Raw genomic sequence first — 27009 nt, 5'->3', positions numbered from 1 at the left:
CAGGGTACTGCCGGAACGTACCCTAGTCACTATTTGATATGCCAATATGGTTAGGTTAAGGGTTAGGGTTAGGGTTAGGGTTAGGGTTAGGGTTAGGGTTAGGGAGTAGGCGTAGGCGACTCCCTAGACTCGTTAGTGGAGTAGGCGAGGTACGGTCCGGCATATTAGATAGTACCAGGGTACGTTCCGGTATACCAGACCGTACCCAGGGTATGTTCCGGCAGTACCCTGGGGGACATAGACCCTGTCAGCCATACTAGCATGTCTCGCACTACCCCAAAACGAGCTAAGTTTGTAAAAAATATTATGGTTACGTTAACACTCGCGTTGCTCCATCGATGAGTGCTTACATGCTGTGTAAATCAAAGGTTAAAGAATCCGTCGTGCTGGGGTCCTCGTAATAATAGCTGATAGAGAGCACGAGTATGGATTTATGCAGCAAAGTTTCTAGCAAACCCTAGCATCTATTGAGCCAAAGTATAATTCGATAATCTTGGCCACGCGAAGTCGCCTCGGGCAATGAAGACATTCAGCCAATTGTCCGAAAGTAATGTGGAGGGAAAAAATGATCAAATTATCTGTGAATGTGACAAATTGCGCGGGAAATTCTCTCCAATTTTGTGAGCTTGGTATGCACATTGATGTTCCCGGTTGACTCGAGTGCACACAAACCCGCGTCTACGTACCTGCGTGCGTGCATGGAATGTGTTGCAATAAGTACGCCGTTGTTTGTTCCTGTACGCCGTTGTGTGTTCCTGTACGCCGTTGTGTGTTCCTGTACGCCGTTGTGTGTGTTCATGTACGCATGCAATGTGTTCGTATATATGTGCGCATCTGTGTTTAACTGAGCGTGCACTGCAGTTTAAATCCTGACACTGGAGCACGTATAAAATAGCAAAGCCAGCCAACTTGAACCATTTTACTTCATTACCAACGTTTTAGTTTTATAGCAGACCAGTCATGCAGAAGCAATTCCTCTAGCAAAGAAACCACCGGATTATTTGTTAAAAGCAGACGCCTACGCCACGGCACCTAGGTGTATAGGAGGAGAACCATGTTGTGCTTCACATTTTCTACGTCGCAAAGGTCACTTGCAGTCGAGATTGATGTTTTGCATGATTTATGACTCGCACACATATAGTGGCTGGCAATCCGAGTCCCGCAGCGCCTACAGCCGTAGCGACGGCCGGGGTCTGCGGTAGCTTCGCAGCAGTGCACTCAGCAAGACTGCCTACTGTAGATGATGATCAGGGATAGCTTCAGTGTCTCAGTGACTCATTAACGCATCATCGAGGACTCTCATCTTTAACTGAAGCTGACCGACACGATGGATCGGTAAGGTACAGTTTGTGCCGTGGTAAGGATAGACTGTACACGAGACCCAACTCAATCCCTGCTGTGCAGACTGAATTTCTGCTTGCCAGGTTGACAGCTTATAAGATCATATGTAGGATGGACGAACATAGTTGACAAGAGCATGGGAGAGACAGAAATTATACAAGAATGTGCAATCTGAAGGGACACAGCTAATACCAACATGATTAACAAGAATCGTCAATGACTATATATATGAGCATGTTTAGTAGAAAGCGTCACAGCGTCTACAAGCATGCGTATTAGAGGATCACTGCCTAATTGAGTATGTTTAGTAGACAGGGTCACAGCGTATAGAAGCATGTATAGTAGAGGATCACTGCCTATTTGAGTATATGTAGTAGACAGGGTCACAGCGTATAGAAGCATGTGTAGTAGAGGATCACTGCCTATTTGAGTATGTTTAGTAGACAGGGTCACAGCGTATAGAAGCATGTGTAGTAGAGAGCATCACTGCCTATACAAGTGTGTTTTCTATGGATGAGCACAGTTAAAACCAGCAATTTTGGAGAGAGAAACGTATCATTTCGTTGCGAGAATACAATGTATGGAAGCAAATTTGGCTGTAGTTCAAACATACAGTCAGCATTACTGGTAGCAGTGTTTGAAGTTAAATGTACGAGTAAATACGGCCGTCAAATTAACACTTATAGAACCAGTATGTACGGTTGTGGGATCACACGCAAATGACGGTCATGGAATGAAAATACGTATATTCCACCACTTAGATGAACATGTTTCACAGTGCCCACACATATATATCATGAATGCTTCGCATGCGGAAAAATTGGTCGATAATATTTCGAAAAAAGCTTCGCATCCAGAGGCTTTTAGCGTAATAGTGCAATATATATGCATCCAACTTTTGGCGAAAACTTCATTGCAATACTTTGTGTTATAACTCAACGCGTCGTCAGAAGTTCTTACATGTATATCGATATATAATTGATTTCTAATACTGATGTAAATATTTGAAAGGGCTTTCGCGAAAGCGTTCGACCAGCTAACGAGACGCTGTATGCAATTTCGACAGACACGTGCCACAATAGTGTGAAGCCAAGTAACACTCGCACTTCTCTGGTGAAAATGTCATGCTGTAACGTAATGCAACGTGATGCTAAACTGCAATGCGGCATCCAATATGCGCGCGTGACTGAAACTGTTTATGCGCCCACGATCTGAAATTCAAGAGAGAGAGAGAGAGGGGGGAGGGAGAGATAGAGAGAGAGAGACAAGGTTCAACACTGTCCATCTCACGCGAGCGCATAATTATTTACCTGCGCGACGCCGATACCAATTAATCACGGAGCCCACTTAGCCTACCTGGGCAGCCTTGCCCAGCAGGTGATTAGTCTCGTGGTCGATTTCCCCTCCACACATACCCCCTCTACATTTGCTCGAACGCTGCTACATGCACAGCCGCCTGCCTACTGCTACTGCAGCCTCTATGTCGTCCCTCCGGATGCGCGCGGCAGGCAGTAATGTACAGTAGTGGCCACGCGTCGGCTGACATCGAGCGGGGCACATCTAGCCTTGCATCGTCACAGACATCACGCGTCACGCGTGAAGGACGCGTGGAGAACACGCGGCGCGGTGGCGGCATCGCCGCGGCGACAGCGGGTCGCCATCAAAGTGCGGCGGCGACATGATGAAAGCATCGGTGTGTACCCGCCCTGTTCACACTTCGCAAAGTTTCGCCTCGCCGCGCCTCGCCGAAAGAGCGTAGGAGAGAGGGGGATAGAAAGAGAGAGCGAGAGAGAAGGGTAGAGAAGGAAACAGAGGCGAGAGAGGGCGTGTGTGTGAGAGTGCACGAATGTGCGACTAGGTAGGTAGGTAGGTAGGTAAGTAGGTGCGTAGGTAGGTAGGTCAGTAGGTAGGTAGGTAGGTAGCTAGCTAGGTAGGTAGCTAGCTAGGTAGGTAGGTAGGTAAGTAGGTGTGTAGGTAGGTAGGTAGGTAGGTAGGCAGGTCAGTAGGTAGGTAGGTAGGTAAGTAGGTAGCTAGGTAGGTAGGTAGGTAAGTAGGTGTGTAGGTAGGTAGGTAGGTAGGTAGGCAGGTCAGTAGGTAGGTAGGTAGGTAAGTAGGTAGCTAGGTAGGTAGGTAGGTAAGTAGGTAGGTAGGTAGGTAGGTAGGTAGGTAAGGTAGGATAGGAGGTAAGGACTAGGTTAGGATAGGTAGGTAGGTAGAGTAGGTGAGTAAGGTAGGTAGGCTAGTAAGTAGGGATAGCTAGGTAGGGTAGGTAGGTCAGGGTAGGTAGGTAGGTAGGTAGTAGGTAGGTAGGCTAGTGGTAGGTAGGCTAGTAGGTGGTAGGTAGTAGGTAGGTAGGTAGTAGGTAGGTGTTGTAGGTAGTTAGGTAGGTAACGAGGTAGGTAGGTAGGTAGGTAAGGTAGGTAGGTAGGTAGGTAGGTAGGATAAGGTAGGTGTGTAGGTAGTTAGGTAGGTAGGTAGGTAGGTACTAGGTAGGTGTGTAGGTGTGTAGGTAGACAGGTCGGTAGGCAGACAGACTGGATCGGTAGGTAGATGGATTAGTGGGTGGATGGATGGATGGATGATGGATGGATGGATGGAGGATGGATGTGATGGATGGATGGATGGATTGGATGGATGGATGGATGGATGGATGGATGGATGGATGGATGGATGGATGGATAGGTAGACGGACGGACGGACGGACGGTCAGACAGACAGACAGGTAGATAGACACGCACGCACGCACGCATACGCGCGAGAGACAGAGAAAGAGAGAGACAGTGATAGAGAGGGGGAGACAGAGAATAAGAGCAGGGTAGACAGGAGGGGGGGGGGAGAGGGAAAGAGCAGTTCTGATAACGGGCTGGCGTTTGAGGCGAACGTGATATTTAGCCAGTCAGCGTTTCCGCAGGAGAGCGGCAATCTCTGTCACTAGTAATGGTGGCTGCGAGCCGGTTTTTGATAACATGTCACGTCTGACGGTGCATTTGGAGGCAACCTTTGCCAAGCTTCGACGTTTACTGCCATTTTCTGGAATGCTGCCAGACGATGTGAACGTATGTGAACGCATGCTTTGTACACGTACTGCAAGTTGTATGTGGAAATAGTGGTTGTTAATTACCAAAATCAATTCCTCTTCTCAGTTGTATACGTGCGTTTGTATTGACCTCTAGTGACATCTTTGTTACATGTATGCAGGCTATGTATATAAAGTTTAATTAAAAACCATTCATTATTATTATTATTATTATTATTATTATTATTATTATTATTATTATTATTACCAGTCTGGCCGTATGCAAATATACATGCGTTGTAGCCTTCCAGTGCGTTGACCAGTACGTCCACTCCAAGAGAGTTGTAGACATTCTCTTGCCCTAGAAATGAAAATGGTAACAACGTCATTACATGTTAGACTCATTGATTTGACAAGCGCTCTCAGCTCGTCCATGGGGTCTTACCGCCTGCTGTCGCTCTATCATTCTTTAACGAACTATTTATTACAAGGAGCATAACAGAAGTGCTTGCGTCGCACAGCTGTCAACAAATACGGATGATCAGATCGAAATCAGATCATATCGTCAATGGCTCATAAGAAAAGAAAGGCGTCAATTCAAAGATATATAAATTTTATAAGTATAGCATATATTAATTTAAAACCTGGCACTATTAATATAATAAACATGTCTATGAAGTATTCTTTACATGCCTTCATGGTAATGCAATTAATTATACTAATACAATTTATTAAAGTATTGCAATAATATTCCTTCCCGCCTGATATAACCACGGTATGAAAGTATGTATTTCCCGAAAACTACATAACAGTGCCTACTGCCAACTTAAAACGAACAGACCTCACAACAAAAGGCCTATATAGACCTACTGTGAGCATACTTGCAGTGTGCAAACATCACGAAATGTTCTCATTGAGCAAGAAATGTTCTCCGAAGTTGGCTATTTTGAAAACTTGCGTGTACGCAATTGTAATTTGTACGAAGTGCCAGATAACGCAAAATAGTATCCATGCGCCATAGCGCAAATTGTTCCTGGAATGAAAACACTATATTTGTTTCCTGGTTGCATAAGTAATATATATACCGATATATGATTTAAACAAATTTCACAATTTTGTACTGAATAAACATCGAATAATGAATTATAACTTGTTTTATCATAGAAAGTAACTGTTACTGAATCAAGCAGATCGCTCCGCTGTGTCACGGATGTGTAAACATCACGTTGGTGCTACGTTCGTAAGAGAAGTAATTTCGTTTAGATTTTGAGAAGAAATGTTATGAAAGTAGCAATACAAATGAGTTGTAGTGAATTTGTGCAACATATGCAAGCTCACAGTAGGTATATATAATTATGCATTTAGCTGCGAGGTTGATCAACTTTAACTCTCATCAGATAAGACAAAAAACCTTTATTCCATGCCTACGATTAATCAGTTATATATCAATGTTGTGTTTTAGGCCCATGAAAATTACACGCGAGAATTCACAAGAACTCTTTACATTGTAACACCTCTCTGTACGCATAAAAATAAAAACGATAATGAAACACTTCGCCACACACACGCGTGGGATGAACCTGATTTCAAGCAGCACTCTCTCTCTCTCTCTCTCTACTCTCACCGCGTGGATATAGACTAGCTAAGATCGATATAACGCACGCTGCGCGCTCTACGACGTAAGGCGACCGTGCAGATGGGATGCGGCAATCTCCACCACCCTGCCGCACGCAGGGTACACGGGCACTCTCCGCCACCCTGCCGCACGCAGGGTACACGGGCACTCTCCGCCACCCTGCCGCACGCAGGGTACACGGGCACTCTCCACCACCCTGCCGCACGCAGGGTACACGGGCACTCTCCGCCACCCTGCCGCACGCAGGGTACACGGACAATCTCCGCCACCCTGCCGCACGTAGGGTACACGGGCACTCTCCGCCCTGTACATCAAACATTCATTATAGATATCTTACATACATCATTTATATACATATAAATCTAACAGTGCATTCGTATCTCTATGATCACAGCCACGCGTGCCACACGCAGGGTATGTGGGGTTGCTTGATGCACATACACATCGCGGTATATATTGCGCGCGAGACAAAAAAATCGCATTTGCGACATGCACAGGTAGTTTTCGCATCGTATCAGAGCAAATCTGTCAGTGTGCCGCAGGCCGACCGACACTTAGCACCGGCGGCCACGTTCCGCTAGCTGTCAGACGAAAACCTCGCTTCGATTGAAATTCATAATTCGGCGCGAAAAAAGACGCCACTCCGCGAGCATAAATTGTAAACATATATATTTCATGCTGAACAATGCGGAAAGTGCGCAGAAATGGAGCGGCTGCAGAATTCCATTCCTAGTCAGTGAGAGACGCGATCAATACAACCTATATAGTTCGAAGGGCGGAGGGAACTCGGAGCAGCGCCACCTGTCAGCGTAGTTTGCAAACTTGACAGCATTTCACGCCTGATTGATCAATTACTTCATCGACTGTCAAGACGAATGACATGCGCACGTTACGCATTTGATTCTTAATTGTTATTAACATTTGTAAATTCTATTATAAATAAAAGAGTAAAAAGTTATTAAAATAATTTATTACAGACATCGAAAGACGCAGATCGACGCAGAGTATTTGGTTAACACGCGTAAAGTCGGGCATGAAGTAACAAAGGTTGCACATCATCCGCTTCAGTATAGATACACGCATGCGTAACTTGCACACTTAAAATGCCACACGTATACGCTCGCACGCGCACGAAAGCACGCACCCGAATCCCTATACGTATATCACAACGACTCATCCCTATACTGCCTTCTGACGCCACCTTCATACCCTCGTGCCTCATCGTACGAAACTCCTGCGTCGCCTTCTTTGCGTAACACGTACCTCCTCGCATCACACTGTAATATATGTGCTGCCACATACCGATATGTTGTGCTAGTGCCTTGTCACCCCCTACACCCCTAAGCCACTTCATTCCGCTGCCTTCGCGTGCCATCTCAACCCAGAACCATGATCCCCCGCGGTGCCTCCCAGCATCAGCTTGTTCCATACACCGCCTACAGGTACCACGGTGGGAAATCAACCAATAAGCGCTGGGACAGGTTAGGAATGAGATCGTATTTGAGTGTATGCATGCGCTTGAATTTTGTATTTCTCATTAGAAAGGGTTAGAACTCTTTGCAATTGTTAATTTCAGAAACTAGAATCTTTTCTGAATCCGACAGTGTAAACGGCTCGTCTGAGGTGCGTTGCTGGTGCAGCCGGGTAATTTTCAAAGAAAGCCTACTTCTCTGTGCAAATTCACATTGCAAATTGGCCATTTCGAGTGTGTGCTGGGAAAATGTTATGGAAGAATTTTTTTGTTAATAACATATATGGCGTCACTTGCGACTTGGATTCAGAGGATGGCATTGCTATTTGTAAAAAAAAACTTCGGCTGATTTATGGGAATTTTTTCGTAAGTATGGCCGCCTATGGAAACCGATACAGTAAAAACCCGCGTATAAGAACATAGATTTTTCCAAGTTAGCCTCAACATGTTCTTATATAAATGGTGCTTACTGAAAAATTAGGCTCAAAAGGTTCTTAAATAGGTTCTTAATTGTTTCTACTTTTAATATGTACTAGCTGAAACCCGCGCTATGCGCGGGCTTAGTGACTGTGATGCATGTGTTACCAGTACAGTAGTGTTATGTGTAAGGTGTTATATGGAGAGTTTAGTTGTTGCATATGTTTGTTTTTTTTATGGTTGAGATGTCAATACAAATACATGTACAATCATGCTTACACGTAACACATTAACCATTTGTTTGGCAAGTCTAAAAACAGTTGCTAAATGTACCCAAATTTTTTTTCATATAAGAACAATTTTATTTTTCAGGCTGAATGTGTTCTTATGAATATGCAATTTTTTGACTGCATTTCAGCCTGAGTGTTCTTAATCGACGTGTTCTTTTATGCGGGTTTTTACTGTATATGTAAATAATGCAGTACTGTGTCTCAATAGCAATGCCAGGGTGCTGGCATGTGTTATTGTTGAGCATTGGCATTGGCATTGGTTATTGCATCGATATTGTTGAGCTCGTCTTTTTTATTTTACCTGTGTTTCTTTTTAAGTCTTCATCTGCATGGAAAATTAAGAACCTACTTTAAAATCTTAGCCTAAAACAGGTTCTTATGTAAAGGGGTCTAAATGGGAAATTTTAGCCTAACATGTTCTTAAAATCTATGTTCTTATACGCGGGTTTTTACTGTATCCCACCGTGGTACCTAGCTAGTCAGTGCCTCATGCCGCTGCCGCGATCCCAGCATCAGTCAGTTGTCTCGGTCCCTGCACCAGTCATTTGCCTTGATCCCTGCCTCAATCCGTGCCTCACACTGTTACATAGATGCCCATACTAGTAGATGTCTCACGCTGATGCCTCGGTCCCTGTCTCAGTCAGTGCCTCAGAATGTTGCATCGGTGTCTACCCCAGTAAATGTCTCACATGCTTGTCTCAAACCCTGACTCAGTCAGTGGCTCGCGCCGATGCCTCGGTCTCAGCCCCCCCACCACCACCACCTAGATATCTCGACCATCCCCCGCATCACGACTGCACACAAAGAGTGGCTGGGCGTGAGACTGCATTGCGTGAGCAGCTGCCCATACCGACCGGCAGCACCCTTTCACATATGACGGCAGTACTTTATCGTTAATTGCATTCCGTATTTCAATCTCAGCTTCTCCAATTTCACGTCAAATTTAATGAATACCTCTGCCACGATGGACCGGCCGACGCGATCACAAAAACTATTTTGCAGCAAAAACTAATTGTTTCTCTGCAGTGCGACAGAGCTCGGGCGAGCACGCAGGAAGCAATATGAATCTCCGCGTCACAGCGTGTGAGCTCGTGTGTTCTACGTATAGCAGGCACGTGTGATGGTATAGTGTGACCAGGTTCGTTTGTACAACAGATACGTGTGCTATTGCACTTAAACCATACCCAGTATATTGTACTATAAACAAAGAATCATTTCAGTTACTCTATTCTTTAATAATCAACATCCGCCTGATAATCATATACAATCATAGGTGGCACGCAGGGCAATAATCAAATACGCGTTACAAATAGTTCATATCTTACTACCTAAGAGCAGCAGGCAGGTCCTCAGTCAGAGATGTCCGGCGGCGACGGCAGCGCGGTGATGAGAGCAGGTGAGAGCAGCGCGGTGCTGACAGTGTCGTGAACTGTCAGGCATCGTGGAATTGTCTCCCTCTTTCTGTCCAAATCGGTCGGTATTTATGTTTCTGGAGGTATGCGTGGCCCGAGCGTAGTCAAGGCCTTGTGGACGATGGTGGTGCAAGACGTGTCGTCATCTCCAACATTTTTATGGGTGACTGAAGGTAAGAAGCTCTGGATGCTTCTTGAATCTGGTGTGGGAATCGCGGCAGTTCGATTCATGTTCTCATAGTTCACATAGTTCACATTTGTCGGCGGCGTTCGTTGTTTGATCTTCATCAGTCAGCATGCGACATCAAACTGTGATGTCCTTCTATAGGTACTAAACTGTCACTCTGCCGTCGTGGGTGATAACTTTTACTCGTGTTCCAGTGACTCAGTTTCACGGGATGGCTGGGTGCATGGCATCTTTCGCTTGTTGCCTTGACTGCTATTTGTCGACTAAAATAACATATGACTTGATGCTGCTTAAGTTAAACAACCCGTGTCGCTAGGTTACTATAGGTTATACTATAGGTATACTATAGGTTAAATAATTCGATATCTACGTCATTACAGGTGGCGGTGGGAGGGCGATGACGAGAAGCAGGATTCATTTGCATGTCAATACAGTACACTAGCCATGATAAAACAGCCAACATAGGGTGTCGTTCATATCGACGTGCTCATGGTGTACACGAGTCGCGGGAGATCTAGAGTTAATGAAGCTTGCACAGCACATATTCGCGGCGCGCAAACGCAACATATACTGTCACAGGTGGTCACATACTTCACTGCCTGTTCCGAACCCGTGAAATTCTATACCAAAATTTTTCAAATGTTTGGTGAAAATTTATCGCAGATCAATTAAATTGAATGTTTGTGTATCTAGAATAAAGATACGTGCACGTTTTTAAGCATGTTACACATTACATACATAGCTATGTGTGTGGAGACATTTAACGCATTTAACGCACCGACGTGTGCGGTATATCTCGATTTCTCATTTACGAGCTTATTCGTGGGTTAAAATGGTTATATACACATAGACAAGTGTATTTCCGAGTCGACATAACCGAATACTATTTTTTGAGAAATTTCAGACCACCTTTCAAGGACCTGCGGTGATCGTAACTATACGCCCGTCGGGGTTAAATCACGCAGAGCTGCAGGACGTTTTTTTAGCTTCAACGCGCGTGCTGCATTAGCTCTTTAACACAGGCCGCGTATATATGTGTGTGTGTGTGTGTGCGCGTGTGTGTGTGTGTGCGTGTGTGCGTGTGTGTGTGCGTGTGCGTGTGTGTGTGTGTGTGCTGTGTGTGTTGTGTGTGTCTGTGTGTGTCTGTGTGTGTCTGTGTGTGTCTGTGTGTGCGTGTAGTGTGTGGTGTGTGTGTGTGTGATGTTTGTGTGTGTGCTGTGCGCTGCTGCCGTGCGTGCGTGCGTGCGTGTGTGTGTGTGGCTGATACAAACAGAACTTTCGCGACACAAAAACTCGCATGCACTGCACCTTTTTAAATGAAAACATGAATGTTGTGAAAAGCAATATCATGATTGTCGATTTAACTATTAGTGCTTCTCTAACATTAATTCCCGGTGCGCGTGCTGCTTAAAGTACCTTCTGCTCCGTAGTAATCTCTCCTGCCTCGTACATGCAGTTACTGCCGGATGTAATAATATCGTGCCACACTGTTCTAATCCCCCGCCACAGCGCAGTATTCTACTAGATTACCACCAACAAATTCATTCTGATGTCCAGCGCTACGAGCGACTTTCAAAAACGAACCGTTTTAACTAATTACATGGGTTTATGTCTAACTGATTATTAACTAAAAAAATCCATAAATGACTATTTATATATTCACGTAGTTAAAATCATCACAGCTTCTTACTAGCCTAACCGTGCAAGCACATTAATTTATCCATAAATAATTTGAAATAAATCTATTTTGTGCTGGCTATTATATTATTTATAAATAATAACAAATTTCCATTCCGATTAAAGTAATGTGATATATATATCATTATATATATAATTATACAGACCAACGCTCTAAAACAACCCTGATGTTATACAGAGTAGTGTCACTGTTTTGCAATCTCATATTTCCCAACTGCGCAAATCCTTGTCACGCCTACGCAACACACTCAACATCTACAAGCACACTCTATACATTGTGTTTACTACAATTACCGTGTAAAATAAAAACACGGGTGATTTTACGTTCGCGAACTTGACAGTTAACGAATAATTGTAATTCTGGAAACAGTACATCATTAACGTTTTCCTGCAAAATAGCGCAGCAGGCAGAAAACGCGACCTGCGTGCGCAAACACGCTGTAGCCCACTGAGTACCGCAAGCAGAAAAGTCGTCAGCGACAAGCCGAATTGAAAGAGGCTAATCGCTGTCGCAGGAAACCCGCACAAAGGCTAGCTGATATGCGCGACGTTTTCCAACCAAGTAATGTAAAGTGCGCGGATATTTCCCGCGTGCGTTTCTTCTGCACTACATCTTTCGGAACAGCACACCTAATGCAATTAACTTAACAACATCCAACGTCTTTCTCCCGTCGTCTGGCAATACTTTCCGATCTACGCGTATAGCTGTGCCTCGTCTATTCTCTCGCGCTACGGCACTTTTCATGCGCGTGGGCAGCTATATAAGAGCCGTTTACAACTATCAACACTACATTAGGCATGTACAGCTTATACCGTATGCTGGTGAACAACGTGTGGCCAACGACCACCGTACGCGTTTAGACATACGGTAGATATGAACGCCCCCTAACAATGTGTTGTTGTGCCCCGCGTGACAATAATTTAGGAATGTCCATACCTGTGTACTTGGGATCTTTCTCATCGATCGACCAGAAGCAGTTGTCAAAAGCGAACGTCTTCGGTGTTTTCCGGCTAAAGGAAACAAGGAAAATGCGTGTAAGATGAGAGACAGTCGCACTGAAGCCATTTACGTAAGGATGAAGCAAATGATTTCATCTAATAGTGAATACAGTGAGCGATGAAGACTGACAAATACGTTGAGCACTGTAGAACGTTGTGGGGAATGCAATTTCCTTCTGGACATTCGAGTATCGATATATTATATATAATTGAAATTGGATTTGCGTTCAACAGACAAGCTGATTCTAACTGCAATATCATGTAAAAAGCAGCAGCACGAAATGCATGGCTGTGAAGGGCTTCCATGCACGGTGCGAGTAGTACATCTGAGAGCCCATGAGTAGATGACGCCATTCTAAAACTGAAAACAATTACTTATATGACGTAGAGTCATAGGGGATCCGTTTCATCACGTAGATAGTATATTATATATATATAATATATCATGAAGTGATTAGTCTACCACGTGAACCACATACCAGTACCACATACCACGTACCAGTGAAACAAAAGACACGTTAGCACTGATTTAATCTTTTTGGAAATTTTATACCATAACACTCGGGACTGGAAACCATGTCTATATTACAGATATTATTTATTAACATATCTGGACATATCTCGTTGAGAACAACTGATTGGGGGTACCATCACATATACGCAGCTCAAAAATAAAATTGCCAATGAAATCCAAACACACACAGAGAACAGATCTCATTAAGCTCTTTCTTCAATTGCATAAATTATTTTACACAACAATTGTTTTTGCCAGCATCGAAGAGCCTGCCTACACAAGACTGCCTTGACTTTGAATGTCACACCCGAACGCCGCTGCTAATATAAATTGTTGTAATGGTTATTGATAAAACGACCATTTGCATGGCAACCATATACAGCACGAGTGGCCCATGTTTGCCGAAACGAATATTTCACATTAAATATTCAAGAATTTCATTCTATATAAAGCTCCTCCCACATCCAAATGAATTGCAAATGACAGCCAGGCTAATTGTAATTCTCATGCAAATTACGACACACAGTCAATACTTGCGGCATGAAATATGTATCATTTCTCACATAAACGCGATTCTATTAAAAGTAACGACAGCATGAATTAAGATTATAGGCCGACGCGTGGCTGGCCGACTTACTCGCTGAGTTTCGGCAACAGCTAACTGAATGACTTTACAGCTCTACAGAAAGCTTTACGTATAGGAGCACGATACGACACTGATCCTAGGAATGCAGACGATCTGCCACGGCGAGCACTAGGCGCTGCCGCTCAGATCCAGAGCAGTGTGACATTTCTTGCGGACGTATTTCGTGATAAAATAGTAAGCGTTGGCGTAAATATTTCACACGAAACCGATACGGTTCGGCGAGGGACTCACGGGCCTAAGTACTTCATAGCGTGACGGTACTCGTGCCACGTGCTGGGTAATGCATCGCCGATTGAGTGGGGCCTATCGGATCGTCAAACGTAATACTGGTAGTTATCTTCACTGTACTGCATAAAAATACGATCGCCAAATACATCCAGGAAAGCACAATTCAAATCGAAGCAACCAGTAGATAACGAGATTTCACTCGTAAGCAGAATCCTCAAATACCTGTTCTTCGTGTTGTCATGCCGGGTATTGATAATTGGATTTATCGCCAGTATACGTTGACCAAGTTGTTGTGATCGAGCCTTACAATAATGATTTCGTTATTTATAGTATATAAACACATGTTCATTGAAGACAACAGTTATATATTTATAAATATGCCCCGCCACTTGCAACCACATCACAGATAACAACAATTTTTAATAATATCGTATCAAGAGCTAATAATACCTAATAATGACAATAGTGTATTATTAGCTCTTGATCGTATACAGTATACCGTCTTCATTTCAAACAGTCTTCCCGACCGTTCTCGTATTTTCCGACCAATACAATATTTAATGCTATAGCCTATACGTAACAGCAAGTGTCTACAATAAAACGTCTTGACAAATTAATATGTCTTAAAACACTCGTGCATCGTTAGTTTCACCATTTGCTTGTTAACTTCTTGTTGACGCCGTTACATGATAATGTCAAGTGTTTCTGACGAGAGCCTGTCACTAGACTCTGTTAATTCCCACGTCCACCGTCCCTCGTCTAATTCCCCCGTCCGTCCCGTCCACCTGTTAATTCCGGGGGTTCAGCCCCCGTCACACTAGAGCTACGCTCATCACGATCGCCCCACGCTCAAAACGTTTGGCCGAGCGTGGTGAGAGCGTGCATGGCCAATTGGGCCCCAGCGCCGATACTACGATCTAAGTGCGTCTTTACCCCGATCTCATTGCGCCCAACAAGCTTTCACCACGCTCCATACCACGTTCAACACCACGCCCGCATCACGCTTGCACTGCGCCCACTGCGTCTTTATTGCGACCAATCCGATCGCATTGCGTTCAAAACGACGCTTTCACTGCGCCTAAGCAACGCTCACCGCGCCTCAACTGCGCGCAAATCACGCTCCTAGTGCGACTTCATCACGCTCTAGGCAGGCGCCGACTGCGCTGGCAACGCCCATATAAATACCGCGCCGCGTTCTAGACATCATCATTCGTTCTGCCGTGCTGTTCACATCAAGATTATTTTCTACTATTTATCTTCTATTTCTCCTCCTCATCCTCCTCAGCATGATGAGGGCTTGGCAATCAAGTAATTCGAGTTGTCCTTCTACGAGAAACATGGCATGGAGTAGTGTTGCCTCATCCATAGTGAACACTGAACTGGTGGGGTGGCCAAGGTAGCACCCCAATTTATACCCCAAGTTCGCAGGACGTGATCTGAGCGTGATATTGACCCAACTGACACGTAATGCGAACGCCACAACGGCGTGGTCTGAGCGTGTTGGGCGTAGTACAATCGTAGTACGAACGGGTCGAGCTTGCTAGAGACGCACCATGGTCATAGCGAGAGCGTGGTCAGGTCGCAGAGGCATCTCCATGGAGGTAGTAACAGCGTGATGAAAACGTATTGACATCGTGCTGAGAACGGGGAGACAATTTTCACGCACCCGACACGCTTGCGATACGATCATTAAGTTCATTAAGTACGCTCATTAAGTTCGTACTACTTACGTGGGTACTATACGCCTTCCACGTCTCTAATACGTCCGCACTGCGCTGTCTTTCCGCCACGCTCGGACCACGATTGTTTTGAACATGCTCAAATTTTGGCGACGCTCTCCACGCTCATGGTGACTGCACCGCGCTCGGTCGCGATCGCAGTACGTCCATAGACGTTCATACTGCGTTCTACGTGTTTCCACCACGCTCTAAGAGCGTAGTACGAGCGTAGTGAGATCGGGGCCTGGTGTGACGGGGGTATTAATGGTAACTGACATTAAGTTATAGAGACGCTGTATACCAGCCTACAACCACTACGTCACTGAATGAGGATTGAAGTGCACCTTTGTCTTGATCGTTGCCAACTTCAAGGGAATTATTGCGACACGAAAGAATGTGGCTGCATTATTTGTTATTTTATATTGCTATACGGTATTTTTATAATGGAGTAGGCGTAACACGTTTGCAAAAAATGAGACCTAATTTGTCTACATTTTGTTCGATTTAATTGAGAGGAAATCATTTCAGTATACTTCTATTCTATATATTTCTTTAATATTTGTTTCAGAAACACTGCCGATACCTATACTATACGCTACGCACACTACACACTCCAACTCCCACATAGGCACGCACGCGCGTACACACGCACGCACTCACGCACAGACTATAAAACTCATCAATACCCCGCTACGCTATATTATCAATAGATGTGTTGACGGCTATCAAACTTGACAATCAGCACCCTAAGGAACACAGCCTGATGAGCATCGACCCACACACTGCGCGCGCTGTCTCCTCCTCCTCCTCCTCCACGTTTACCCGCCTGCTGACCCTCACTCGCATAATAGTTCTATTCTGCGCAAAGTACACCTCAAAAGCCACTTCATTAATTTCGGAAATATACGCCGCCCTTGTCAGATTATTGACCAAAAATAAGAATACGCGCAATTCTAAGCGCCGGCAGCAGCGACGGAAATCTCTCACATCACATCACAGCGCCCATTCCCGCTCATGAGACAAGTCGTGGACAGTCGCACAATGAACCTGCACACACCGGGGATCCGCCACATGCCATGCAAGCGACGTACACGAACGTGCCGCGTGTGGCTTCACGGCTAATCTTCTCTAGAACCCCTGATCATATCAATTATTGCATTCTGCCTGTACATGAACTAGTCGTGCCAGCCACCAACTGGTGTCTAATATGGCGCCTTGAAAATCCCCGACTGAAAATAAAATAGATCTACAGCTCACGCTCTCGCTTATATATCTATTATTCTTCCAATAACGAATGCATCATCTCAATATATTGGAATGTATTGTGTGTGGCGTCCACCCTACCGGCGGGTATGCCCGCACACAACTCACTCTCATCTAGCACGCGCGCTCTTGTGTGGAAAAGAACCGGGGAGGCCTTTTCACCAGTTTTAGCAGTGCAACAAACACTCTGCAGTTCACATGCATCCAACGCAATTTATACACGCGCCGGTGTCCTGCTTACCATACTGAGAAACATACTGCCAACATAGTCCGACAAGGCATCAGCGTGTGACACACGAACCACACCGCGGAGAGATACACGGAGAATCGTGCCTCACGCAATGTGTTCCTTATCAAACCGACAACATCTATAGTTCAAAGGAAGATAACTATACTCTTCTTTCGCCTGTCATGTGTACTATGTAAATATCTGAGAACATGAATGGCCGTGACAGAATAACTGCAGGCTAGGCCTCGACGCTTATTTTCAGATCTGGTTGTCCTGTCGGGCAACAAGAAGCAATTTTTACTTGTCCGAATTAGAATTTTACTTTTCCACAAAATTACTTGCTGCAATCTAAGCCGTTAATCCGTCCTTTTGTTCAGTGGCTATCATATTATTCAGGATGTATAATATAATTATATGAATAATATATAAATATAATATAATATATAATACATATATATATACATATATATATAGATTGTAGAATATATAATATATATATATATTCATACACTCCTTGTATATTTTTTGCCAGTATTCCCCTGCGTGCATATCATATGCTCGCTACATACCTAGGCATGTTCTGTGCGCCGCGTTTTGCATGCCGTACGGTGTGCGTGTGTATACACCTTACACAGTATTATATACCGTATATTTACTGCTGTATAAACCGCGCGTTTTTTGTGACCACAACTTCAAATAAAAAAATCAGTGGGTGGGCACTTATAGTACTAGGCTAGAAAATTCTTGTTATGTAACCAATGTTGTTAACCGGTAACTTTTCAATGCATAAATAATTCGGGTGAAACTGATAACTATATAATATATCCTTATTACACCGTAGTATATTTAACAGATGAACATGTAAAAAACTCTAATGAAAATGTCCACACGTTAATGTTTGCGTGTGATGCGGCAACTCTCATTGTTGTGTCATTTAACCGATTTGCAAAGCTTTTTTCCTCAATCACATGAAAGAAGTTTTGCTGTCGTCCTCTCATGCCAGCGATGCCCACCTCCCTACATATTCAAGTAAATGAAAATAATGCGCCCAACCGACCTAAACAATCGTAACCCCCACCCCATACATAAATCAATGCCGCCCGGCGCAGGAGGTACGCAATTGCCCCTCTGAAATAAATCCTGTAATCGTAACAGGGTGTCGCGGCTGCTTTTTTAGGGACGCTTTGCAAAACGTTTGAAGTGAAGAATGTGGTGCGATAGCGCCTCTGGCTCAGAGATGTTAAGAATATTATTCAAACAACTAGAACTTTCAGTTGTCCGATTCGGCAGAACTAGGCAAAGAAAATAACTTTCCGACATAAGACTTCACTTTTCCGTGCAATCCGACAAGTCGAGGCGCGGCGCCCGGCGGGCCTACGTTTTTTTAGTGAAGTAAGGAATCCCTTGCGTACTGCTAGAGCTAGTACGTACACAGATTGCTCAAGCAAAATAGAATTCATTATAACGCTGGGCTTTCATATATGTGAAACCCCCGTTGTTACTTAATTCCCATCATCCCCATTTCATTTCTACTGCGACAAAAATTTATCATTTTCACTTATTATATTTTACTTCGATTAATTGTTTGACGAGATATTTTAAACCGCGCACAGCTTATGTGAGGTCACTGCTATTTGAAATTGGGCAATGGTTAACGTGAACAATTTATAAACATGCCTATGTGACGTCAATTCTGTTTGAAATAAAATGGGCAGTTCAAAATGGGGCAGTGATCAATTTAAATATACAAGTGAAATATGCAGAGAGCTAATGAGATCACTCTAGCTGTGGTGCGGTATGCGGTCATGATCAGGGGCGGAGCATGTACACATAGTTAGATAACTCATTCATGAACTATGTGCAAAACGTGCTGTTGGTACGCACACGCACACGCGCACACTGCAACATGCACTGCACGCACGGGGAGGCATCTGTCTTGCCGGACCACACACACGACGACGACACAGACGACACACACACACACACACACACACACACACACACACACACACACACACACACACACACACGCACGCACGCACGCACGCACGCACGCACGCACGCACGCACACACACACACATACACACGCTGTACCCTCATTGTGATACCTCGTCTCATAAGTACAGACAACGACAGCTGTGACGCCTCACACATTGAGACACATACGGTAGGACACGTAATCACATCTGCCCTCTGACCTCTATGCGTCATACCTGCTAGATTCACGTTCAGCCATGTCATTAATGACTATTCATGAAATATGCATACACATTAGGACTACACACGCTGCAAAACTCATTAGGCAATGAAGCACTTAGCACCACCAGCGGCCACCAGTAACAACGGTTACGCTCGCTTTTCAATGGGATCATGCTGAGAGAGAGAGAGGGGGGAGAGAGACATGCACCACGCGCGACAGAACGAAACTTCCTTTGTGCGCTGCTAATGGCTTTTTTTGCACGAAATTTGCATTCGAATATTAGATATATGGTTCGAAGCAGTGATCACATCAATATTTAATTTCTCATACAAAGCGAACTATGCGCGCGCCGCAGCTGATACAGACTACACGGGAATAGACTTCACACAGACCTCAATGATTATAACACACTGTACTGCGTTTGTCTCGGGGGAAGTGTAAGGCAATGCAGCCAGACATTCATCAGTAATTCATGGCGGCACCGTAATAATATATCAGTAAGCACGTAAGCGTAAACTCCTGCTCATTAACACCTGGAGCCTCAGGCTCCGTGTGCGCCTTATTCTCAGTCTCAGTCTCACTCACTCACTCACGCACGCGCACGCACGCGCACGCACGCACGCACGCACGCACGCACTCTTTCTCCCTCTCACCCCTTCTCCTCTCAACCTCACGTTTTGATGTTTATTACCCACTGTTTCCTCGACGTTTGCGCTCTATCAGCCGCATTCTGTCCCCCTCGTGTCGTTTCCTTCAGCTCTCATATTCAGCTATAGCATTCACTCTATACCAAACGAGGTCCGCACGAACAGGGTAACGTCCACCACTAGTCCAGTCTAGTCGCCTCACAAACTTAACATTGCAGCTGAATGTTACAGCCGCGCTAACTACATTCAACGAACGCAGTAGGTTATTCTACATGCAGTTGACAAATAATTAGCGATTGTCCTGCGCAATCAAGCGCAGAGAGTGACTGCATGTGCATTAGTCGCACAGTGGGGTCCAAACTGGCCGTGGCTAGCCAAGTCCGCATCCGACAATACCGCAAATTGTGCTTCATCTACTAGTTAATGAAGCAGCCCAAGTACTGCCCGCCGAGGCTTATATAATATAAATATATATATATTAGTGATGTCACAATCATCGATTGTACTCGATCATCGGTTGAACAGTGGCTCGAACCAAGTGCTTGGTTATCAAAATCCATAATCAATTTCATCGTAAAAAAAAAAATCGAAATAAATGTAAAACTTGAACAAGAAAACTTGGAAAAGCGATGAGAATCAGAGATATCATCGCTACTATACAAGTTATCCTTTATTAACATACATGTATTATACACACAGTAGTAACCATGCAGTGCAAAACAAACAGTAAACAGGGCTAAACAAGCACATATATCCACACACGTACATGCACACGACGTTACGCACACGCAGGCATTCAACACCCCGAGTAACCGATTGTAACCGATCAGATCATCGGTTATACTTGAGTCCAACCGATGATCGATTACGAAATTACAACCGAGCCCCCCATCATTGACAACGACTACGATATATACTATAATATATTATATATATATCATATATAATATATATATATCTCAGAGTAAATATAGGAAGACGTATGCACACCGTATTTCACACGTTTTCGCAAGTTTTCAAGCTATGGTAATATATTCTATCATATGTGAGGTTTACAATTATATTCAAACTTTACCTTGTTTCACGTGTGATCTTCTTAATCATATGACACACTAATTTACCTGAAAATCGCATGTGTTCTTCAAAAAGTTCTTTGAAACGAACGCGTTCTCAATCAGTTTATCACAAATGGACGCATGTTATTCGCCAAGAGGTTTATTATGATTAGTGTTCGATGATCTATACGACGCGGGGGGTCCCGTAAAGACTATTCGGATCAGGGAATTGGATTCAGCGTGTAGCGTTTCAGGTCGCTAAAAATAACATGTGTGCTCAATGACCGGCGAGCTAGCAGCTGATTTTAGCTGTGTTGCCATCCGTGTTCCGAATATAAGCGGAAAGGAACAAGTGCTCGTACTGTGCTACCTATAATCCAACAACAAGCCCCCCACGCTACAAGACATTCAGATTATATTCAAGTCATACGACATAGAATACTGATAATCCCATACATAAATCTTGGCCGAAAACATGGCGTCCATTTGTTAAAAGCCTGTTAATTCGTGTCGTATTGCAAAGATCTTTTTTAAGAACACATACGATTTTCAGGTAAATTGGTGGTCGATGATGTGTATATGTGTTTTGAGAATCATAGATACGAAAACAAGCTAAAGTTTTAAATATATTTATTCACATATTAAATAGGAATATTTCCCAAGTGAAACTATCCAAAACGCTCGGTTAATAAACTGTCATACTCTTCCTCCTATTATGGAGTATATATCAAAAGTACTTATATTATCATAATATACTATATATATATATATAGTATAGTATATATAAAACTATATAATAGTAATTGGACGCGTATTTCGTCACTCATCTTAGTATGAGTACTTAGACTTAAGCCCGCTCTATGTCGCCTTACACTAGTCGCGACAAGATTTCGAATATCGTTACGCTCCAAAAACCGGGCCAGAATCCTGCGATTAAAGACACTCGAGCGACCAAAACTCGCACTATGAGTTCTCTACGATCGGAAAATACGGGTCGCGGACTGCGAGCGCAGGAAATAGAAATTTCTACTTTCTATGCGGCTGCGAGCCGCAGCTTCGGCGAACAAATGACGTGAGTGGAGTCAATCACCCGCAAGCGTGTCGAAGTCACCATGATTATCAAAAGTCACGCTGATGTAAAAATGGCAAGCCTACACCGCACTACCGTCACGCTTATACCAAGGAGGATTATTGCACCAAACCCTTCCTTCACAATTATATTCAAGTTTCCCGTATAATACAATAAAAAAAAATTCTGCACACATGATTATAACGCATGTTCAGAAATTGAGATAGAGTTCTACGATAAGTTACATGATGCTTTACAGGTAAGCGCCATTTTGTTAGGGTCACGTACAGATTGTTATTTATGTAGGACTAGCGTCCGGCAGTCAAGCTTGCTCTGTTTGTCGCTGTACAAAATATTGGCCGCGAACCTTCAGTCTACTTCCATTCTTAGAACGCTACGCATGTGATCGCACGATGTGCAGCGCTATCACCTCAAGTCGACATGACAAGTGTTGCTTACAGCTGCTAATCGGCCGCCTTAAAGTAGTCGCCGATAGTCAAATCGTGGCCGAACCTGGCGGCCTTTAGAGACTACTATGTTTTTAGCGCATTGAGCGACTGTCGAGCTGAACTGCATAGGATGATAGGAAGGCAGCTCTAGATTACGGCCAGCAGTATTCTTCTATACTGATTGGCGGCATTGATTATGCGTGTGAAACACTGAGAACAGCCTTTTCATTACTAACGATCGATCTAATGTAAAGCCTCTGCGCCAGGCGCAGGTATATACATCCCGAGCATGCGAACGTGTTTACACATTGATTTGCATCGCCGTATAGTAACATCAAGACTACTGTAAGTCCGAGTTGACACTGTCACCCTGAATACAGATATTTGTTAACTCACTTCCGTACTAATACATGCTTAACAGCACTATGCCGTCTCGTATATTCAATACCCATAGTCGTGCACGACTTTGCATTGACACAATGCCCAACTACGTATAGCTTTGTATTTTGGGATTTACAAAAAAATTTGCATCAATTCTTCACTGCCTGAAGACATTGTTTGCCTATCTCGGTTCAAGTATACTGTGCGCCGTGACTGTGCGCCCAGCAGCCGCCGGGCGTGCACCATGACAACGCCTGATCTAGCAGCATCTACCACGGCTCACCAGTATATCACTACCTAATTCACTTGTTTATTAGAGACTGCGGCTATACTAAAATTAGGCACTGACGAAGTCGACAATCCAATCTCATTGCCGACTTAATAGTGTATGAAAAACAGAACAAAACGAGGTTACATTACTATAATACCTATCATATAAGTATACTAATACTATAATTATCTATATATACTATCAATATATATATATAATATATAATATATTATAAGTCTTATATATATAATAATGGTATACTCAGACAGCTATATAAATATATATAGTATATAATATATATCTAAGATAATGATATACTGATTACTCTATCAATATTACTAAATATATATGCAATCTGATATAATATTAGTCTTCAATTGAAACAACTTACGCAAAACGCTGTTAAAAACCGGCGTTTTGATAGTTTTCAACTTGCTAATATATAGATGATCGTGAGAATGGAAAAGGCTAGCTTTCATCAAGCTTTCACGACGAATAACAAATGCCTATATCAGTATGAGACAATCATGGCCGCGGCCGTAATCTAGAGGCGCCTTAATTCGCTATCATCCTATCAGCTTCACTCCACGTCGCGATGCTAAAAATATAGTTAGTCTCTGCAATTACTATACAAGGTGAGTGTACCCGAACTACCCGCACATATACTATACAGTTTATATAATTATAATCTATATATAGTAGTATATAATATCAAAGCAGAGTACATAATAGATGGAGAATGAGTATGACACCGTTTAACAGCTTTTGCATTAAGTTTCCAACTTGTACAATATTCTATCCAATATCGGTGAATATAACTATATCAATGATATCAATCAGATGACACCACCAACTTTACCTGAAAATCGTATCGTTCCTTCAAAAAAAAGTTGTTTGAATACGGACCAGGTTTTCACAAATGGACGCCATGTTTTCGGGCCAGAAGTGTTATTATGGCATAGTATTCGATGTCTTATGAGCCGAACGCTGGGGCGTGCTGGGGATAATTAGTAAGCCACAGTAACACACTTCGCTTTACGCTTCCTTATCACCAGGCGACACGATGGCCACACAGCTAAAATCAGCTGCTAGCTCCCGTGATCACACATTTTTTCTTTAGCATGCTGGAAACGCATACCGCTGAATACAATTCGATCGCCATATACATATCCCTTACATGCCCCAGCGTCCGTCATAGACAATAGAACACTATTTGATATTATATATATATTAGATATTATTATATATATATATTTATTCACATATTGATAGAATATTTACAAGTTGAAAACTATGCAAAACGCTGTTAAAACGGTGTCATACTCTTCTCCTATTATGTTCGCTATAAATCTAACGATCACTAAATTTAAATGCAAAGATAATCGTTGATTGAAAAACGCCGTCATAACATGGTAAAATCTAACAGATTAGCAATTGATCAGGAATGAATCTACATGAAACACTATGAATACACTACATAGATGCATTTTATATTATCAGTATGGTAGAGTCATTTACGTGCGTATAGTCGCGACCGTGCAAGCTAATGACATAAAGGCTAACAGGCTAAATAAAGTTTTACCGCTGAATGAAACAAACTCAATCTTTGTCCTTTTTTAATTTATTACCCACAATCATCACCAGTAATTATTTATCATTTTTACAGCAAATGGTGAGTCATTTTTTAAATAAATATAAACTTAGCTCATGCGTCTAAAACAGCGGTGATTCACATTTACCACTTTATGCTTGTGAAATGGCTCATTTTTCTAACTAAATTGCTCCGCGACGATATTTCGCAAACTCGTGGTGTATTAGAAACTCTCATCAACTTATAAACTATAATCTAAATATGAAAATTCTCATTCGAAAATGCAACTTTCTCATCTGTTCTGGATGCTTCGTTTAATTTTTCTCCGATCACAATAGCTGCGCCGGATAATAATTGCATTGAGAAGATTACGTAAAGCACGAACAGCTGAATGTGACTTAGAAATACAATAAACCTAGCGGTCTGGAAGACTGATACGTGTCGTGACCTGATAACAGCAGGATTCACTTGCTATTCGGCACACGCTCGAACCGACAGAGCGAGTGCCGAGAGTTAAGAGTTAGCGTGATGGATCATCAGGCGTAAGCTTTTTGAAATTGATGGCACTACCGAGGAACAGGTAATTGTCTTGTTCGTGTAATTGACTGGCACGCATCCACGCCGTTCAACAGCTGCAGACACGTGTCGTCGCTAATGACCTATAAATTGACCTTCTCTTGCAGCTATAATGATGCAGACGTGCTGAGAAAGACAGCAGAAATAACTTCAGTGTTGAACCTACGCATTATAGTAGGGTCATCTGGAGCAATTCCGTGACCGTGAAGAGCAAAGGTTCGTTTCTCAGTGGATTTGTCTTCTATAAAGGTTAATTAAAAAATTTAGCAGAGGTGTCCCTCGCGAAAGTGTGGGTATAACCCATGAGAGCCTAAAATCCGAAATAGCCGTCGTCTGCACTAAAAAAAAAATTTTTCAATGGTTTGGCCTACAGTGCTTCTCAGTATATTGGTTACTGTGGTTTTTTGGGTCGAGAAATTCATATTTGATGTCGGTTTGATGATTTAACCTAGTCTTGACCTTCAAATCCAAGATGGCTGTAGATTTTCAGCTTACAAATGTCAATTTTTCAAATTCGTCATAGTGTCTTCATAATAGGCTCTAATGAAAGCTCTCGTCATGTTGAGTTGAGTTGTCGACACTTAGACTACACAAACTTCATCTCAGAGGTTAAAAGATATATATATATCCATTTTATTCTGTGGAAGTACAATGTATTTACCCTGAATTTGCAACTTAACAATGATTCGTAACTAATAGACTGCTATTCCTCATCCGAATCTGTTGATTCTCCAAACTCATTGTCTTCATCGCTACTGCTCTCATCGCTGCTATCCTCTGAACAGTTACGAGGTGTGAGCTGGTGGGGCAAGGGTGGCAGACAGGGGCGGACTGGCCATCGGGAGCACCGGGAGTTTTCCCGGTGGCTTGGTCTGCTAGGTGGCCTGACCCCCCCCAAATTTTTTTTAAATAAATCTGCGGCCTGCAGGCCATATTATATATATATATATATTAAACCTGCGGCCCGCAGGCCATTTCTATGCGGCCTGTAAGCCATATTATTATAGGCATAGATATATACAAACACATGTGTTTGTATTTATCTATGTTATAAGTGGGGCGGAGTGACGTCACCTCCCCCCCCCCGCTTAAAAAGTGGCCTGACTGGGGCAAAATATTTCCCGGACTGAATGATTTTCCCAGTCCGGCCCGCAAATTTGCGATTCCCAAACCGTATAGCTATGGAAGAAAAATTGAGCAACGTGATTGGGTAGAAAATGTTTAGGACACGCCCACTATCGCACGCCATCGCGCATTTTGCACAGGGGCTTATTTATTTTATTTCTTATTATTTTTGGCTAATTTTGTTTTATTTTAGAATTAGGGTTAGGGTTAGGGTTAGGGTTAGGATTCGGGTTAGGGTTAGGATTCGGGTTAGGGTTATGGTTAAGGTTAGGGTTAAGGTTAGGGTTAGGGTTAACTAATTTTTATATCTACGAAAACGCTCTGGCGTTGACCCACTGAGGAAGATACTAAACGCTTCGTGATCGTAAGGTACCGCGTTCGAACTCCATATGTGTTTTTATTTTAGAATTAGGGTTAGGGTTAGGTTTAGGGTTAGGGTTAGGGTGAGGGTTAACTGATTTCTATATCTAGACGTTTAAAGTTTGTCTCAGTGGGTCAACGCTAGACCTTTCACTTCGTGATCGTAAGGTACCGCGTTCGAACGCCATATGGTGCTTTTATTTTCTTCTGCGTTATGTA

At 43.2% G+C, this 27009-nt stretch overlaps 1 protein-coding gene across 1 annotated transcript in view; it reads right to left on the bottom strand.

The window, feature by feature from the left end:
• Window positions 1-27009, bottom strand: part of LOC106809491 (kinesin-like protein KIF13A) — a 248634-nt gene that overhangs the window by 136039 nt on the left and 85586 nt on the right. The window contains exons 3-4 of the mRNA XM_014812582.1: window positions 12406-12479; window positions 4626-4718 (exon numbers count right to left, since the gene is read on the bottom strand). Coding sequence (XP_014668068.1) covers window positions 4626-4718; window positions 12406-12479 — 167 coding nt within the window. The remainder of the gene's footprint in view (window positions 1-4625; window positions 4719-12405; window positions 12480-27009) is intronic.

This window comes from Priapulus caudatus, unplaced genomic scaffold, assembly GCF_000485595.1.
Source record: "Priapulus caudatus unplaced genomic scaffold, Priapulus_caudatus-5.0.1 Scaffold15, whole genome shotgun sequence".
Taxonomy (NCBI): Eukaryota; Metazoa; Priapulida; class Priapulimorpha; order Priapulimorphida; family Priapulidae; genus Priapulus; species Priapulus caudatus.
The sequence above is the reverse complement of the archived record's forward strand: the minus strand, read 5'-3'. Positions and strand labels throughout refer to the sequence as shown.